At 37.3% G+C, this 18,261-nt stretch overlaps 1 protein-coding gene across 1 annotated transcript in view; it reads left to right on the top strand.

The window, feature by feature from the left end:
* SIAE (sialic acid acetylesterase) overlaps positions 1 to 18,261 on the top strand; it is a 138,337-nt gene that overhangs the window by 94,620 nt on the left and 25,456 nt on the right. Inside the window, exons 5-6 of the mRNA XM_053690480.1 lie at positions 574 to 769; positions 13,214 to 13,323. Coding sequence (XP_053546455.1) covers positions 574 to 769; positions 13,214 to 13,323 — 306 coding nt within the window. The remainder of the gene's footprint in view (positions 1 to 573; positions 770 to 13,213; positions 13,324 to 18,261) is intronic.

The following is an 18,261-nucleotide window of genomic DNA, read 5'->3' as shown; positions in this document are numbered from 1 at the left end:
CTAGTTTTCTTTTCTGGTTACTGGACTCTAGAAATACTCTAGTACTTTTGTATATGCATTAAGAATTATTCGCTTAGTAGATCTAGAAGCTTATCTGTGCCCATTTTGTATATTCCTCTTTTGTACCTTTTAGGGGTATTACAGCAAAATCTCTGTTTCATTGGGTTACTTTTAAATTACACTAAAGATGGTTCCTTTCCCTTTATGTTTGCTAAATTCTAGAAAATGGGTCCACATGTGGCCCCTTTATTAAAAAATGAGATTAACCATTTGAGATCCAAAAGTGGTCTCATATTGTTCATGGATGCCCTCTGTACCATCACGTTTCCAATAGAACTAGGAGGTCCATGACTGTTTGTATATTTGTTGCACCTCAGGCACAGAAGAGGAGTCTTAATAAATAAATATATATATATATATATATATATATATATATATATATATATATATATATATATATATATATATATATATATATATATATAAAATTATTAATAGTTTCAGCTTAAATATTAGTCTATAGTGTTGTTTGTTTACTTTATGTCTCCTTTACCTTCTTTTTTTATTGAAAAGGAAATCTTGGCCATGGTGATTTTTCTTATTTTTCTGCTGTTTGCTGGTTATTTGGACGTTACTTGTCAGAGAAACTGCAGTATCCAATAGGATTGGTGGAGTCTTCTTGGGGTGGAACATCAGTGGAAGCATGGTCCTCAAAAAGAGCTCTTAAAAATTGTGGACTGTCGCAAAGTTGGAACATGGAAACAGAAAGGTAAAGTGTGTTATGAATAAAATTCACAGAATAAGATTCCATCTACAAATATATCAATTTAGAATAAGAACGAATGGCTTATTAGGAGATAGTGACTGATAATACAGCAGATACATTTAAAAATGGCTTAGATATATTTCTGGCTAAAAACAGAATTCAGGGATATGTTTGCATGTGTAAAAAGGATCAGCTTTCTAAGGCCTAGATTTAGAGTTTTGCGGCCAAAGGGGTGCGTTAGCTACGCGTGCTTTTTTCTGGCCGCACCTTTTAAATACCGCTGGTATTTAGAGTTCACAGAATGGCTGCGTTAGGCTCCAAAAAAGGAGCGTATAGCATATTTACCGCAACTGCAACTCTCGATACCAGCGGTGCTTACGGACGCGGCCAGCTTCAAAAACGTGCTCGTGCACGATTCCCCCATAGGAAACAATGGGGCATTTTGAGCTGAAAAAAACCTAACACCTGCAAAAAAGCAGCGTTCAGCTCCTAACGCAGCCCCATTGTTTCCTAAGGGGAAACACTTCCTAAGTCTGCACCTAACACCCTAACATGTACCCCGAGTCCAAACACCCCTAACCTTACACTTATTAACCCCTAATCTGCCGCCCCCGCTATCGCTCACCCCTGCATATTTTTTTTAACCCCTAATCTGCCTCTCCGTACACCGCCGCCACCTACGTTATCCCTATGAACCCCTAATCTGCTGCCCCTAACACCGCCGACCCCTATATTATATTTATTAACCCCTAATCTGCCCCCCACAACGTCGCCGCCAGCTACCTACAATAATTAACCCCTAATCTGCCGACCGCACCTCACCGCTACTATAATAAAGTTATTAACCCCTAATCCGCCTCACTCCCGCCTCACTAACCCTATAAGAAATAGTATTAACCCCTAATCTGCCCTCCCTAACATCGACGACACCTAACTTCAATTATTAACCCCTAATCTGCCGACGGATCTCGCCGCTACTATAATAAATGGATTAACCCCTAAAGCTAAGTCTAACCCTAACCCTAACACCCCCCAAATTAAATATAATTTAAATCTAACGAAATAAATTAAATCTTATTAAATAAATTATTCCTATTTAAAGCTAAATACTTACCTGTAAAATAAACCCTAATATAGCTACAATATAATGAATAATTATATTGTAGCTATTTTAGGATTAATATTTATTTTACAGGCAACTTTGTATTTATTTTAACCAGGTACAATAGCTATTAAATAGTTAATAACTATTTAATAGCTACCTAGTTAAAATAATTACAAAATTACCTGTAAAATAAATCCTAACCTAAGTTACAATTAAACCTAACACTACACTATCAATAAATTAATTAAATACAATACCTACAAATAAATACATTTAAATAAACTAACTAAAGTACAAAAAATAAAAAAGAACTAAGTTACAAAAAATAAAAAAATATTTACAAACATTAGAAAAATATTACAACAATTTTAAACTAATTACACCTACTCTAAGCCCCCTAATAAAATAACAAAGACCCCCAAAATAAAAAAATGCCCTACCCTATTCTAAATTAAAAAAGTTCAAAGCTCTTTTACCTTACCAGCCCTGAAAAGGGCCATTTGTGGGGCATGCCCCAAATAATTCAGCTCTTTTGCCTGTAAAAAAAAACATACAATACCCCCCCCCCCAACATTACAACCCACCACCCACATACCCCTAATCTAACCCAAACCCCCCTTAAATAAACCTAACACTAAGCCCCTGAAGATCTTCCTACCTTATCTTCACCATACCAGGTTCACCGATCCGTCCTCTGAAGTCTTCATCCAAGCCCAAGCGGGGGCTGGCGATCCATAATCCGGCTGAAGTCTTCTATCAAGCGGCGGCTGAAGAGGTCCAGAAGAGGCTCCAAAGTCTTCATCCTATCCGGGAAAAAGAGTAGATCCGGACCGGCAACCATCTTGATCCAGGCGGCATCTTCTATCTTCATCCGATGACGAACGGCTCCATCTTGAAGACCTCCGACGCGGATCCATTCTCTTCTTCCGACGTCCAAATGAAGAATGAAGGTTCCTTTAAGGGACGTCATCCAAGATGGCGTCCCTCGAATTCCGATTGGCTGATAGGATTCTATCAGCCAATCGGAATTAAGGTAGGAAAATTCTGATTGGCTGATGGAATCAGCCAATCAGATTCAAGTTCAATCCGAATGGCTGATTGGATCAGCCAATCAGATTGAGCTCGCATTCTATTGGCTGATCGGAACAGCCAATAGAATGCGAGCTCAATCTGATTGGCTGATCCAATCAGCCAATCGGATTTAACTTGAATCTGATTGGCTGATTCCATCAGCCAATCAGAACTTTCCTACCTTAATTCCGATTGGCTGATAGAATCCTATCAGCCAATCGGAATTCGAGGGACGCCATCTTGGATGACGTCCCTTAAAGGAACCTTCATTCTTCATTTGGACGTCGGAAGAAGAGGATGGATCCGCGTCGGAGGTCTTCAAGATGGAGCCGTTCGTCATCGGATGAAGATAGAAGATGCCGCTTGGATCAAGATGGTTGCCGGTCCGGATCTACTCTTCTTCCCGGATAGGATGAAGACTTTGGAGCCTCTTCTGGACCTCTTCAGCCGCCGCTTGATAGAAGACTTCAGCCGGATTATGGATCGCCAGCCCCCGCTTGGGCTTGGATGAAGACTTCAGAGGACGGATCGGTGAACCTGGTATGGTGAAGATAAGGTAGGAAGATCTTCAGGGGCTTAGTGTTAGGTTTATTTAAGGGGGGTTTGGGTTAGATTAGGGGTATGTGGGTGGTGGGTTGTAATGTTGGGGGGGGTATTGTATGTTTTTTTTTACAGGCAAAAGAGCTGAATTATTTGGGGCATGCCCCGCAAATGGCCCTTTTCAGGGCTGGTAAGGTAAAAGAGCTTTGAACTTTTTTAATTTAGAATAGGGTAGGGCATTTTTTTATTTTGGGGGTCTTTGTTATTTTATTAGGGGGCTTAGAGTAGGTGTAATTAGTTTAAACTTGTAATATTTTTCTAATGTTTGTAAATATTTTTTTATTTTTTGCAACTTAGTTCTTTTTTATTTTTTGTACTTTAGTTAGTTTATTTAAATGTATTTATTTGTAGGTACTGTATTTAATTAATTTATTGATAGTGTAGTGTTAGGTTTAATTGTAGATAATTGTAGGTAGTTTATTTAATTTATTTATTGATAGTGTAGTGTTAGGTTTAATTGTAACTTAGGTTAGGATTTATTTTACAGGTAATTTTGTAATTATTTTAACTAGGTAACTATTAAATAGTTATTAATTATTTAATAGCTATTGTACCTGTTAAAATAATTACAAAGTTACCTGTAAAATAAATATAAATCCTAAAATAGCTACAATATAATTATAATTTATATTGTAGCTATATTAGGGTTTATTTTACAGGTAAGTATTTAGCTTTAAATAGGAATAATTTATTTAATAAGAGTTAATTTATTTTGTTAGATTTAAATTATATTTAACTTAGGGGGGTGTTAGTGTTAGGGTTAGACTTAGCTTTAGGGGTTAATACATTTATTAGAGTAGCGGTGAGCTCCGGTCGGCAGATTAGGGGTTAATAATTGAAGTTAGGTGTCGGCGATGTTAGGGAGGGCAGATTAGGGGTTAATACTATTTATTATAGGGTTATTGAGGCGGATTAGGGGTTAATAACTTTATTATAATAGCGGTGCGGTCCGGTCGGCAGATTAGGGGTTAATAAGTGTAGGCAGGTGGAGGCGACGTTGAGGGGGGCAGATTAGGGGTTAATAAATATAATATAGGGGTCGGCGGTGTTAGGGGCAGCAGATTAGGGGTACATAAGTATAACGTAGCTTGCGGCGGCGTGCGGACGGCAGATTAGGGGTTAAAAAATTTAATTCGAGTGGCAGCGATGTGGGGGGACCTCGGTTTAGGGGTACATAGGTAGTTTATGGGTGTTAGTGTACTTTAGACCACAGTAGTTAAGAAAGCCCAGAAAGCTCTTAACTACTGACTTTTTTCTGTGGCTGGAGTTTTGCCGTTAGATTTCTAACGCTCACTTCAGCCACGACTCTAAATACCGGCGTTAGAAAGATCCTATTGAAAAGATAGGATACGCAAATGGCGTAGGGGGATCTGCGGTATGGAAAAGTCGCGGCTGGAAAGTGAGAGTTAGACCCTTTCCTGACTGACTCTAAATACCGGCGGTAGCCCAAAACCAGCGTTAGGAGCCTCTAACGCTGGTTTTGACGGCTAACGCCAAACTCTAAATCTAGCCGTAATTGTTTAATGTAAGTTCAGCTGTCATCTTCTTTAGTGTAAATCAGGTAGTTTCTGTATTGGTTGAACTCGATGGTCTTCTGTCTTGTTTCAACCTCATAAAAAAAAAATTAGAAAAATTAGAGCTTCTTGGTTGGGGGACTATCTGTTTAGGCAATGTTCATTTGATAGAAGTGTGCAAGCTGTACTAATTGCGCTTATAGTCAGGGTACAACTCCCAATTTAATAGTGTACTCTTAATCACACTAAAAAATAATATATACCAGCAAACAAAGTTTAAATGGGAGCGCTCAACGCTAAATCATTAAAATACAAAGAATAATTGACAAAAAACAGATTTTTTTTATGATAAAACATTAATGCTAAAATAAGAAGCATAAATTAAATTACATACAAGTAAGTTGGCCAACCTTAAAAACCTATAGTAAAAGATGTGTACCAATAAAAAGAAATCTATAGCAAATAATGAGATATAAATATTGTAAAAAGAACGGTAATGTAATGTACTTGGTCCAAAGTACATATGTAAAGTCTATTACTTTAATATATTGTTTCTACGTGGAAAGTTCTTAATATAACTATTTTTTAGGAACTGAAGTGGACCAAAGATAGGCCCTTCTATTGTGCTTGATCAAACAGACACAAACTCACAATAGTGTTTGTATATGCCGTCTTTCTATTATAATGTTTCAGACAGACAAGCCTCTAGAAGTAACATAGTCATTAATGGGCAATCAGTTTGCTTGTATGACAAGAGAGACTTCTTATAAGTATTCACTTGTTTGGTCATCTCCTGTAGAAACAATTCCTCCTAATGTTCATTGCTTTTAAGGATTAGCAATAGTGTATGGTCATCCATGGCACATCTCTCCTGTTTGTGCTTATAATGAGCAACGACCCTGTGCAAAACTTTTCCAGGATCCACAATTTGGAGAAGTTCAGCTCTTGGCTGGAGATAATGTAGCAGGCTCTGCGTGAGCGCGCTACAGAAGCCTCTATGTCATAAACCTCCACCCTCAATCTGAGCGTGATAGAATCCTGTGACTGGCAACATGTTTCAGCTGTATGTTAAAGTCATTCCCTGTTTGAGCATGTATTTTTGTCAGTTTATAGAAGTCACCCAATTATTAGAAATTAGGCTTCACAAGCTTATAGCTTCTCAAGATGGTATATTACTGGTTATGCAAGCTTTAGCCTTATTTTCCATGTTTCAAGAAACACTACAAGACAAGCAGATCAGGAATAACATACACTATATGGGCAAATGTATGTTGACACCTGACCATCACACCTATATGAGTTTGTTGGACATCACATTCCAAAACCATGGGCATAAATATGGAGTTGCCCTCCTGTTTTGCTGCTAGAGCAGCCACAACTCTTCTTGGAAGGTTTTCCCCAACATATTAGTGTGTGCCTCTGGGAATTTGTTTCCATTCAGAAAATAGATCATTTGTGAGGTCATGCACTGTTGTTGGACAAGATGGTATGGCTCGCAATAAGTGTTCCAATTCATCCCAAAGGTGTTCATTGGGGTTGAGGTCAGGATTCTGTGCAGGACACTTGAGTTCCTCCAAATCAAATTTGTCAAAGATGTTTTCATGAACCTCACTTTGTGCACAGGAACACAGTCATGTTAGAACAATTGGATGCATCCAATTGTCTAAAATGTCTTTTGTATCCTGTAGCATTAAAATGACCCTTCACTGGAACTAAGGGACCTAGCCCAAACCCTGAACAACAGCCCTAGACCATTATGCCTCCTGCACTAAACTTTATTGTAGATACTATCCATTCCGGTAGGTAATGTTTCCCTGGAATCTGCCACACTGAGATTCTTTCATCAGACTGCCAGCTAATGAAACTGATAAACTCAATAGTATTTCAGAAGATATTTCTAAACTTAGTGCTGTGCTGAAATCCTATGAAAAAAAGAGGATTTTAAGAAATCTTGTCTATAAATTTAAGAGTAAGTATATACTTCATAAGAAAAAACATAAGATTGACAGGGATCTTACAGATTATCGGAATAATAGAGTATATCTTTGGACAAATACTAACAATATTAATACTGATAAGGAAATAGAATCTAGCGAGATTACAGATTCAGAGAATAGAAGTAAATCCAAAGTGGCTAGCAGGCCTCGTATTAGATTGCAAACTTGTCCTTTTCTAAAACGAACCTGAAGGGGCAAGAAAAGGCCTACCACTAACAATTACTGACTCTACCCTGATCAGGACAATCTCAATGTCATCAATTTATCTAATCATATTTTTGTTCTGCACTGTTGTCTGTGTTGGAGAAAGGGCTGTCTTTTGTGCCCTATGATCGCACAGACAAATTTGCAGTAGTGTATGACGATGTCCTGTTTATCAAAAAACTACTTCTTAAGAAATATTTAGGTAATAAAACCAATGAAGAAACACTTAATGAGAGTGACCACAAAACATTGGAGGAGCTATTAACTCTTTTAGAGGAATCTAAATCAGATAATAGTGGGGTAGAAAATAAGGATTGGTGGAAAATTTTAAAACCACAAAATCACACTTCACACCACCTAGTCATAGCTTTCCCCAAACAATGACTTTCCTTAACCTGGCTTGTGAAGAGATTGTTTCTCACAGGATAGGTAATAAGTCGGTATCAAATAATATAACTCACCAAAAAAGAATTGCTCTTACTGAGATGTTACAATGGGGTAATGTTCAGTTCAAGGCTAGTTACAAAGGTGGAAACATTGCCATCTGGCCAAATTATATGTATATTGCTGAAGCCTCAAAACAATTAAGTAACATTCAGAACTATAAAAAGTTCTTTAATGACCCTACTGAGGTATTTCTTGATAAGTATAATAAAATGATAATATCAGGGAGCAATGCTGGTGCTATTGACCAAAGGAGTTAAGAAAACAGCACACCTTTGTCTTTCTTATTCAATGGGGCATGGAATAAAGGACTTGCCAGGTCCCAACACAATCCAAGAACAAAGTATATTCCAGCCTCCAAAATTCTTTAAAAGAACCTTTATTTTCACATAGGGTCCTCAGCAACAAACATACAACGTTTCAAGCCTCAACAGGCTCTTAGTCATACATGACTAAGAGCCTGTTGAGACTTGAAACGTTGTATGTTTGTTGCTGAGGACCCTATGTGAAAATAAAGGTTCTTTTAAAGAATTTTGGAGGCTGGAATATACTTTGTTCTTGGGGTGCTATTGACCAAGCAGAACAGGACTATTTGCTGGTGAACAATCCTAGAACTGCTACATTCTATCTATTACCTAAAAGCCATAAAGATATTCAGTGTCCCCTTGGGAGACCAATTGTATCTGGTATTGGCTCCCTAACTGAAAAGGCAAGCAAATATGTTGATGCCAGGTTAAGATATAGTGTTGAGGGGTTGCCATTGTACACTAGAGACACCATGCATATACTGAATAAGATCAAGTAAGTGGAATTACCTTCTAATTGCATTTTAGTGACTTGCGATGTTGAATCGCTTTATATTTGCATACGGAGGGAATGGGGGTGTCAGGCTGTAGCTCATTTTCTGGCTAGAAATACAAACATATCACAAGAGACTAAAGAATTCATGATTGAGTTGTTGGAATTTTTTTCTAAAATGCAACTATTTTACTTTTGTTGATTGTTTCTTTTTGTAAACATGTGGTACTGCCATTGGCACAGCCTTTGCCCCACCTATGCAAATATGTACCTGTGCTGGTGGGAAGAAACAGTAGTATTTTCAGATACTATATTATTATACACTAAACTAATATCCCACTGTTCCAGGTACATTGATGATATCATCTTTGTGTGGCTTGGCACAACTGAGACTCTTTCAGAATGTATTAGTGCATTGAATAACAATCATTTTGGTCTATTTCTTACAAATAGATTTTCTGTGGACAAAATGTAATTTTTGGACATATGAATCCAAAATTAAAATAAGCATCTAACGACCAAACTGTTCAGAAAACCCACTGCAACACTATTTTACATGCCACTAGTTATCATCCCCCAACAATAAGGGGTCTCTCTTTTGGTGAATATCTGAGACCTAGACGTAATTGCACCAGCATTGAATCCTTTAAATAGGTAGCCTGGGATTTAAAACTCAGATTATTAAAACGCACATACTTCCCAAAACTGTTAGCAAAAAATTACCGTAATGCCCTGTCTGAGGACAGGGAAGAGTTATTAAAACAGAAGCAAAGATCTTATGACAGGAAGATCAGGTTTATCTCTACCTTTTCATAACAGTCTGATATTATTCACTCCATTTTGAATAAGCACTGGCACATTTTACTTTGATACAGAATTGTCACCATACTTAACTAATAGGCCACAACTAACCTTTTTAGAAAATCTAGCAATCTTAAATTACATTGTGGTCTTTAGCCATTTTGATAGAAATGCCAAAAAGAAACCAATTTGGCAAGGTATGTAGCCTGTGGGAATTGTAAAGTCTGTCCTCATATGGTTAAAAAAAACAGATACATGACAGATTTGGTAAGACCTGGAAGATTAATGATTTCATAAATTGTAAATCTAAAAGGGTTGTGTATTTTATCACCTGTGAGTGCAATATTTTATATGTGGGGATGACCACAAGAAATCTAGCACTAGAATGCTGGAGCACATGAGCAATTTACGTAATGCTAAAAAAGACATTGAGAAAGGTAGACTTGTCTCATTAGTAGCTAAACACTTTTATGATAAATACAACTCAAATTTGAAAAGCTTTCATTGTTGGGGATTAGAACGTGTTAAAAGGGGCATCAGAGGTGGTAACTCTAAACCTATTTTACTGCAAAAGGAAACCATGTGGACATTCTTGTTAAACTTAGTTATTCCTCATGGCATGAATGAATTTAATAATTATTGGACATGTGTAATAATGTAGAAAAAGGAAGACACAGAGGCGCCTCTGTGTCTTCTTTTTACTAGAATCACCATCACCAGGGACTGACCATCCTTCTAAAAGAGTGCTGCCCTCCATTGGATGTTGGATTATAAGGACTTTGTATTGTATTGTATTTTATGCTGTTTACATACCCTTGTTGAGCTCTTGTGGTAGCTCACACCAATGTGATAGGCGTTTCTATATATTGCTTTTGGGTTTTATTTCTTTTAAGATTTGTTTTGGAGGAAGCGCCCCCCTATGGGAATAGTGTTTTTTGTATTTCCCATTTTCTTTTGTTATGTGTAATAATGTAGTAAATCCGTGATTGTATTCAATATTGTGGTTACTGTATATTAGTCTACATGATGATTTCCTACAGAAATTATCTTTTGAGTCATTATGCAGTTCTAGACTATTTTTGTCAGATTGGATTATAACTGGATAGAAAGAATGCACCTTCTTATTGAGTTGGTAATGTGCCAGATTAAAAAATACAGTAAGAATGATACTTTGAATTTACATGGTATTTAACTAATTACACATACAGCAAGTTGATCACATGCGTCAAAAGATCCCTATGAGAGCAAGCTCTATAATAGTTTCAAGGATATGTAAGCTGCATGTATTGGGATCTCTTTATTATTGAACATTGTCCCTCTGTATGGGAAACACCTCTTTGTTTCTAATTTATAATGATATTGGTCGTACCCTTACACACCCTCATGATGTACACCTGATGGGCTTCGGCCAATACGTCATTAGAAGTGGGGTGCAACCACCATTCAGGTGGAATAATGCAATCTTGCTAAGTTGAGGACCCATTATGACAGGTAATTCTGAACTAATAGTGATGATAATGTCTATCATGGATCAGATTGCATGGAGAGCGGATTGGCATATTACGGCAGCTTTTAAATCTAAGCCTGATTCATCCTTCCTAGTAGATGATTGGCCAGACACTTACACACCCCCATGATGCAGTCATAATGCGTTTTGATTGTTACGTCATTGGAAGTATGACTTTACTACTTAACGGATAATGACCATCCTAGTTAGAACAAGGGAAATTTAAGACAGCGAGCAGCTGCATGGCAAATTGTTAATTTGCATTGAGAAAGGCCATCTCGGCCGAAATGCTTTTTTCTTTTACTTTGCTTCTCACATCCTCCCACCTGATGCTGAGGTTCAAGCATATCAGCCAGAACGGTCTTCTTTTTCTTTTTCCTCCTTTCCTGGGGTTACTTCACAGGGTTATGGGTTTTCCTACTCCAAGGAATTGAAGATCTATTGTCCCTCTAGTGATGAGTTTAATATTAGATTGAATAAAAGTTTGATTTTATATTTTTATCTGTGAATTGTGCACAGGACCTTCTCTTTTCCCTTTTTTTGTTTTTGCCAGATAATGAAGCATGAATCATCATTCCAAAGAACGCGTGAAATGGATACCTATTTCATGAAGCTTCAGACACACAGTTCTTGTGCTGATGCTGCTTCCAGAGGCAATTCAGAACTCTTTAGTGAGTGATGCAACATATATTAGGAGAGTAATAAGCACTCAGTGTCCCTCCTCTGGCTCACATTGTGTGTGTGTGGGCTACCACTTTGTGGCTGGGCTGTTGTTGGTCCTAGATGCTTTCTCTTCACAATAATAACACTTACAGTTGACCAGGGCAGACATTTCATGAACTGACTTGTGGCATCCAATGACAATGCCACATTTAAGGTGACTGAGCTCTTCATTACTGCCAATTATACTGCCAATTTTTAACTAGAAATGTCATGGCTATGTGATGGATTGCATGCACCTGTTAGCAATGGGTATGGCTGAAAAACCTGAACTCAATAATTAGTAGGGGTATCCTCATGTTTTTGGCCATATAGTATATCTATTAAGATGAACTCTAAGTATACATAGGTGTCTGTATGTGTGTGTGTATAAGTATGTACAGTATGTATATATATATATATATATATATATATATATGTATGTGTGTGTGTATAAGTATGTACAGTATGTATATATATATATATATATATATATGTATGTGTGTGTATATATGTGTGTGTATATATATATATATATACGGTATATATATATATATATATATATATATATATATATATATATATATATATATATATATATATATATATATATATATATATATATATGGGCTGCTTGAAAAGTAGCTTGGAATATTGTGAGTGCTTTACCACAATTCAGTGTGTGTGTGTGCTCCTGATATTGAGCAATGTTTGATATTTTGTATAGAAAATCATTTAAACAGTGAAAAAAAAAAAAAAAAGATACAGCTGAATGTTTACCTTTAAAGAGGGATGCAAAGTACCCTTTACAGGGATATGAAACACTTTAAAAATTGTTATATAAAATTGTTTAATTACATGTAGTAAAACAAATTTGTAATCTATATTTTCATTATTTATATTCTGGCCTTTTCTTGTAATTTAACTCTGAACAGGAAGGGATTTGCCATTCTGAAGTGCACGTGACCGATTTCCCAGCCATATAGCTGTCCTAAATTAGCTTCAGCAGATTGCAAAACAATGATAGTTTTGATAACACAATGGCTACTCTTGTCTACTCCGGTAACAATTCCAGATTGACTCCTCCAAATAAGGCTAGTGGTGGGTAGCAGTTGACTGTTAAAATACAATTGCAGCAAACATTATGTTAATGCTTTAAAACAAATTCTCACTCACCCAGTATGTTCATCTATTGCAAGACTGCAAACAAATATTGTAATTAAAAGGAGTTTTATGTCTCTTTTAAAATCTTCTTCTATTCCTTGACAGATGATGTCCCTTAACAGATTAGAATATGTTAGGTTTAAATAATTTGTAGCAGAAGCAATGTAAGCCAGAGCAGGTGTTTATATAATTATCCTTAAAATTGCACAATTTTCACGCTGTTTTTAGGGTCTATATTAGCATCAGACACGCCCACTATACACCTGTCACCGCCCACAAAATGGTGACAGGCCTTTTTTGATCTCCCATGTTACGGGGAGATACCATAAACTTTGGGAGGTATGGAACTTCAAAAAACATAACTAAGCATATCTATGAAAAGATCATTTAGTTTTTGAAGGTGTATTCTATTGTATTATGTGTGTGTGTGTGTGTATGTATGTATATATATACTGTTCTATACAAACTGTTTAAGGTTATGTATTTTGTATAAGAATGTGTGTTCCATCATGAATATTATCAGCAATTTCCTTACTTTTAAAGGCCCTTTTATGGTGAAGCAATAACCGGACCGTGTAACAGCTCCATACTGTGGAATGCAATGATTCATCCTTTATTGAACATGACAATTAAAGGAGCTATTTGGTATCAAGGTAAATTAAAAATAATCAAAGATTAATTAATATACTAGAGAAAAAAGTACTGTAAAGTATTTAATTTTAACATCATTCATGAGAGATTGAAATGTGCTTCGTAGTTTCTTATTGGCTCCCTGACCACAGAAGATTTTTTTTTTTCTTTAAGCAGTAAGGTATTTACCACTAGCCATACGGCAAGAATCTGATAGCACAAACATTGAATGAGTGGTGAATACCTTACTGCTTGAAAAAATAATTCTTCTATGTGGGTCAGCAGTGGTGGGGGAGACAATAAGAAACTACGGAGCACATTTCAATCTCTCAAGATTGATGTTGAAATAAAAAATTTTACATTGGTACCTTTATTTTATAAAAGGATTTCCTATTTCTCTCGCAAACAAGCGTGGTTTCCCATCACTTTAAAGGGACGTGAAAGTCAAAAGCAAACTTTTGGTAATTCAAATAGAGTGGAAGTAAAAAAAAAAAAAAAATTATAGAAAATTATACAGTATGGGCTAGATTATGAGTGGAGCGCTATTTATCGCTCACGTGCTAACTGCACTCAACTTGAGATTTTTGTGCACTTTGGGAGCCGCACGTATTACAAGTTGAAAGTAAAAAGTTTTCGATCGCCCGCTAACTCGATGCACGCAAAAAGTCAAAGTTAGAATATCACAACTGCATTAACGTATTCTTCCATAGTTAAGTGGAAAAGTTAACTAACACCCTTACTAGCATGCAAACCCAATTGCATTTTCTCAAGTGTGCTATCCCAACATGAAATATTAATATTCACATTCCAATGTTCTTTACATTGAAGAATGTTAGATAGATAGATAGATATATAGATAGATAGATAGAGCTTGAAATTTTCAGTGGTTCTGGATTACTTAAATTGCAGCGGATGACTTGGAAATTTGACTTTTTCCTATCTTTTTTAATATAGAGTGGACTACTAACTTTTTAACCCCTGACTAGTAAACCATAGTGGTATTTTTCTACCCTTGTATGTATATATATATATATATACTGTATGTGTATATCTATCTATCTATCTATCTATCTATCTATCTATATATTTATATATATATATATATATATATAACTCTCATAGAAAGAAAGCACTTAATGGACTTTTAAAGATGCAATCCATAACTTTTATTACAAAGTTATCATGACATTTTGGGTACCGGACTGGACCCTTTGTCAAATGATACAAGAAAATATGCATAACTTCCTTCCATCCCGACCTTATATACAGTACCTACATAATACCACCCAAAGTGATTAAAACATAAATGACACTCAGCCCCATAGTTTTTTGCATGTACTGCTGCAACTCCATGTGGCGTGATGACGTCATCACGACGCAACGCGTCAGATACGTCAGCCCGTCCTAGGAGTGGGAAGAGTGCATCCTGACAGCTGTCACATATGTGTTATCCTGTGCAGACCCATATCGATGAAAACATCATCGGTTTAAGGTACTAAATGTGTGTTGGCTCATCTATGCATAGAACGTCAGGGGCAAGTTTCAAACAAATTAAAAATCAGCAAATACACCTAGACGTGTACCGCATTGAGCATGTAACATCCTATGTCCACATAAATCATAGATACAATGCACATCATACTACTTTATATACCAATGAGGTATGATGAACTGGTTATAGAGAACATAGAAAGAGATCACCTATATGTATAATATAATGAGTAACACCTAGGAGTAGAACAGCCTGTCCACATAAGATTATATGTGACAGTTAAAAAAATGTCAAAGTCCCATCTTCAGAGGCTAATGGTAGAAGGGGCTGAAATCAAAGTAAGTGTTCAAACCCTTAGGCATAATGGTATCCAGAGTGTAGATCCACTTAGTTTCCCTCCTCAGTAGGACTTTCGCCCTGTCGCCCCCTCTAGCCATGGGGGGGGGGGGATGTAGTCAATCTGCATCGTTTTCAAGCTAGCAGCGCTGTGTTTCTTCTGGCAGAAATGCCTGGCCACAGGTTGCTCAGTCGCCGTTATCAATGGCTTCCCTGATCACACACCTGTGATTAGCCATACGATCTCTGAATGATGTTATAGTTTTCCCAACATAGAACAGGGAGCATGGGCAAATGAGAATATAGATGACATAGTCACTTGTACATGTTAAACAATAGTGGATCTTGCATAGTTGGTTTGTATGAGGGTGCTGAAATGAGGAACATGCTGTTGCATGTTACGCAGTTGCCGCAATGGAAGCAGCTTTTCTTGCTAGTTTGTAGCCATGTAGTCTTGCGGTAACATTTCACTGGATCGGATTCCACTAAGATATCTCTTAGATTCCGTGCCCTCCGATATGCCATCCTAGGGGGTTCTGTATGTTGGAATGGTAGGGACTTCTCCACCTTACCAAATCCCAACGTCTCCTTATAGAAGAATTTAACGTCCCATGGGCCATGTCAAAGGTGGTCACAATATTCATCTGATCCATTCCTTGTGATCTACTGGTTGTGGCAATAAGTTTGTCCTGTGTACATTCCATCATTCTTTTCTTGGTTTCAGACACCAAGCCCTCCTCATAGCCTCTCTTTATGAGTTTTTCTCCCATTATGTCCAATTGTGTACTCATTATAGATTTTTCTGTGTTATTTCTTATCACTCTGGTGAGTTGAGACGTGACTACACCTTTTTTCTGATGATATGGATGGCAACTTTGCGTCTCCAAAAGCGAATTCCTATCTGTGGGTTTGGTATATAAAGATGTACCAAACCTACAGTGGACGTTTTCCTTAACTTTAAAGATATTGAGATCCAGGAAATGTATAGACTCAAGGGAAAATTCAAGTTTAAACTTGATGGGGGACGTGAGTTTATTCATGCTATCCACCCAGGTAACCAGATGCTCTTCATTACCACGCCATATCAACAAGACATCGTCGATATAGCGTGTATAGAAGATGACCTCCACACATTCTTGGAGTTTCATAATATCTCTTTCATGCCATGCCATATAGAGGTTGGCATAGGTGGGGGCCATATTTGAACCCATCGCCGTACCTGAGGTCTGCAAGTAGAATTCGGTCTTAAATCTGAAATACTTCTTTCTAAACAAAAAAGCATGAGTTCAATGATAAACTCAATGGGTGGTCCCTCATAAAATACAGAGCTAGTGACCATGAACCGGACAGCCTGCACACCCCCATCATGAGGGATGGAGGTGTACATGCTGTCAACATCCATGGTGACCAGAAAATCTCCCTCCTTCAGCCAATCTGCTGTTTTTAGTAAAGAGATGAGACTAGGGGCATCTGTCAAATAGGAGCTGGTGTTCCTGACTACTGGTTGCAGGAAATGATCCACAAATTTATCCACATTAGAAAAAAGAGAATCCCTTGCGGAGACGATTGGTCTCCCAGGGGGATTGTCTAGTGTTTTGTGCACTTTTGGAAGTAAATATAGCACTGGAATTTTCGGGCACTCAGTGGTCAGGAAAAACAGTGTGTCTTCGTCAATGAGTCCTGCTTCACCTGCAGACCTCAGGTACAAGTCTATATTTTTTTTGAAGATGAGTGTAGGGTTACTCCTCAGTCTAGTGTATGATTATTGATTCATCATTTTTTAGACTAAGGATAGCTTTCCTCTCACCTTCGGTTAGATTGGAATAAGACTGAAACGTACTATTACTGCAGTCATGGCATACCATACGCGTGAAGCTTTTTATAGCAGGGTTAGTAATGGGTGGTTCAAATGTGGAAGGGGTCCTGAATATAGTTATGGGGCCCTGTTTTTTATCCTTAAAGAAGTCTTTTAATTTAAGTTGTTTTTGAAGTTTATGTATATCTACAACTTTCTCAAAGTCATCTTCTTTAGGAGTGGGCACAAAAGATAAACCCCGACTAAGTAAGTTGGTTTCATCCTCCGTTAAAACCCTGCTGCTCAAATTAAATACTATGTCTATTTCTTTTTTGAGGGCTTCTTTTTTTCTATATACCCCTCTCCTTGTTGGTTTTTGTTTATTCCTACCGGCGGCTTGTTTGCTGCTCGAGTGATAACCCCAGAAAAAGAAGTTGTATTAGATGATGCGGTTGGTACCTGCTCGATGGCCCTGCTGTCATTGTAAGTGTCATTACCAGTGGAGTCACCTCCACTGCTATCAATGGTTTGTACTAGACTTTTGGGGCATGGGGTTCTTCGTCTGTGGCTATTTACTAGGTCATCTTTACCATAAAGCCATCTATAGACTCGTCTTTCCCTGTAGTCTGTTTCCACAGTTGTAAGTTTTTTGTTTTTAAACAAAATCAAGTCATTCTTGTATTTTAATACCATATTATCTAGTTTTTTTTAACCAATCCTGTATGTTGTCTTCTACCAGAATATGGTGGCTGCTCTGTTTAATCTGTTCTATTTCTACTTTCATTTTGTTTTCAAGTTTCTGTACCTCCTCTATTACAAGCAACATTAAATCATAAGAACATTTGTTTAATATTGAGCACCATTTGCGGCAGAATTCACTACTCGATCTGCCTAGTGTGGGGATGTAGGTGGTAGTCAATTTCCCTTTTTCTTAAATTAACTAGTTTGTAGTATATATTGATAGGGGTGTCACCCCTCAACTCACTCAGGTCTGATGAAACTCTAATTCTCTCTGCATCATCATCATCATCAGTAAACATGAAGGTGTCCATGTTCACTTCTTCATTTTCAGTTACAGCGGTCAAGCTGCTGGCAATGCTCTCTTCCATGATATCCTAGTGTGGGCCAGGTGATCAGTGCAAGATGCAATACACAGTCTATGGTGGAAAAAAGAACACAGTGAAAGATGAACACAGTATTAGCTTGCTGAAACACAAATATAACAGGTTTCTGCTCCAAAGAATAATCCCAGCAGGGTGCAATGTCAGAAAAACAAGTATAGTTCTTTTAAAGATATGCACTCCTCATCCGTTTGTAATTGCCACGGTGCTAACAGGC

The sequence above is a fragment of the Bombina bombina genome, chromosome 8 (genome assembly GCF_027579735.1).
Source record: "Bombina bombina isolate aBomBom1 chromosome 8, aBomBom1.pri, whole genome shotgun sequence".
In the NCBI taxonomy this organism is placed as follows: Eukaryota; Metazoa; Chordata; class Amphibia; order Anura; family Bombinatoridae; genus Bombina; species Bombina bombina.
This window is presented reverse-complemented; position numbering and strand designations above follow the sequence as displayed.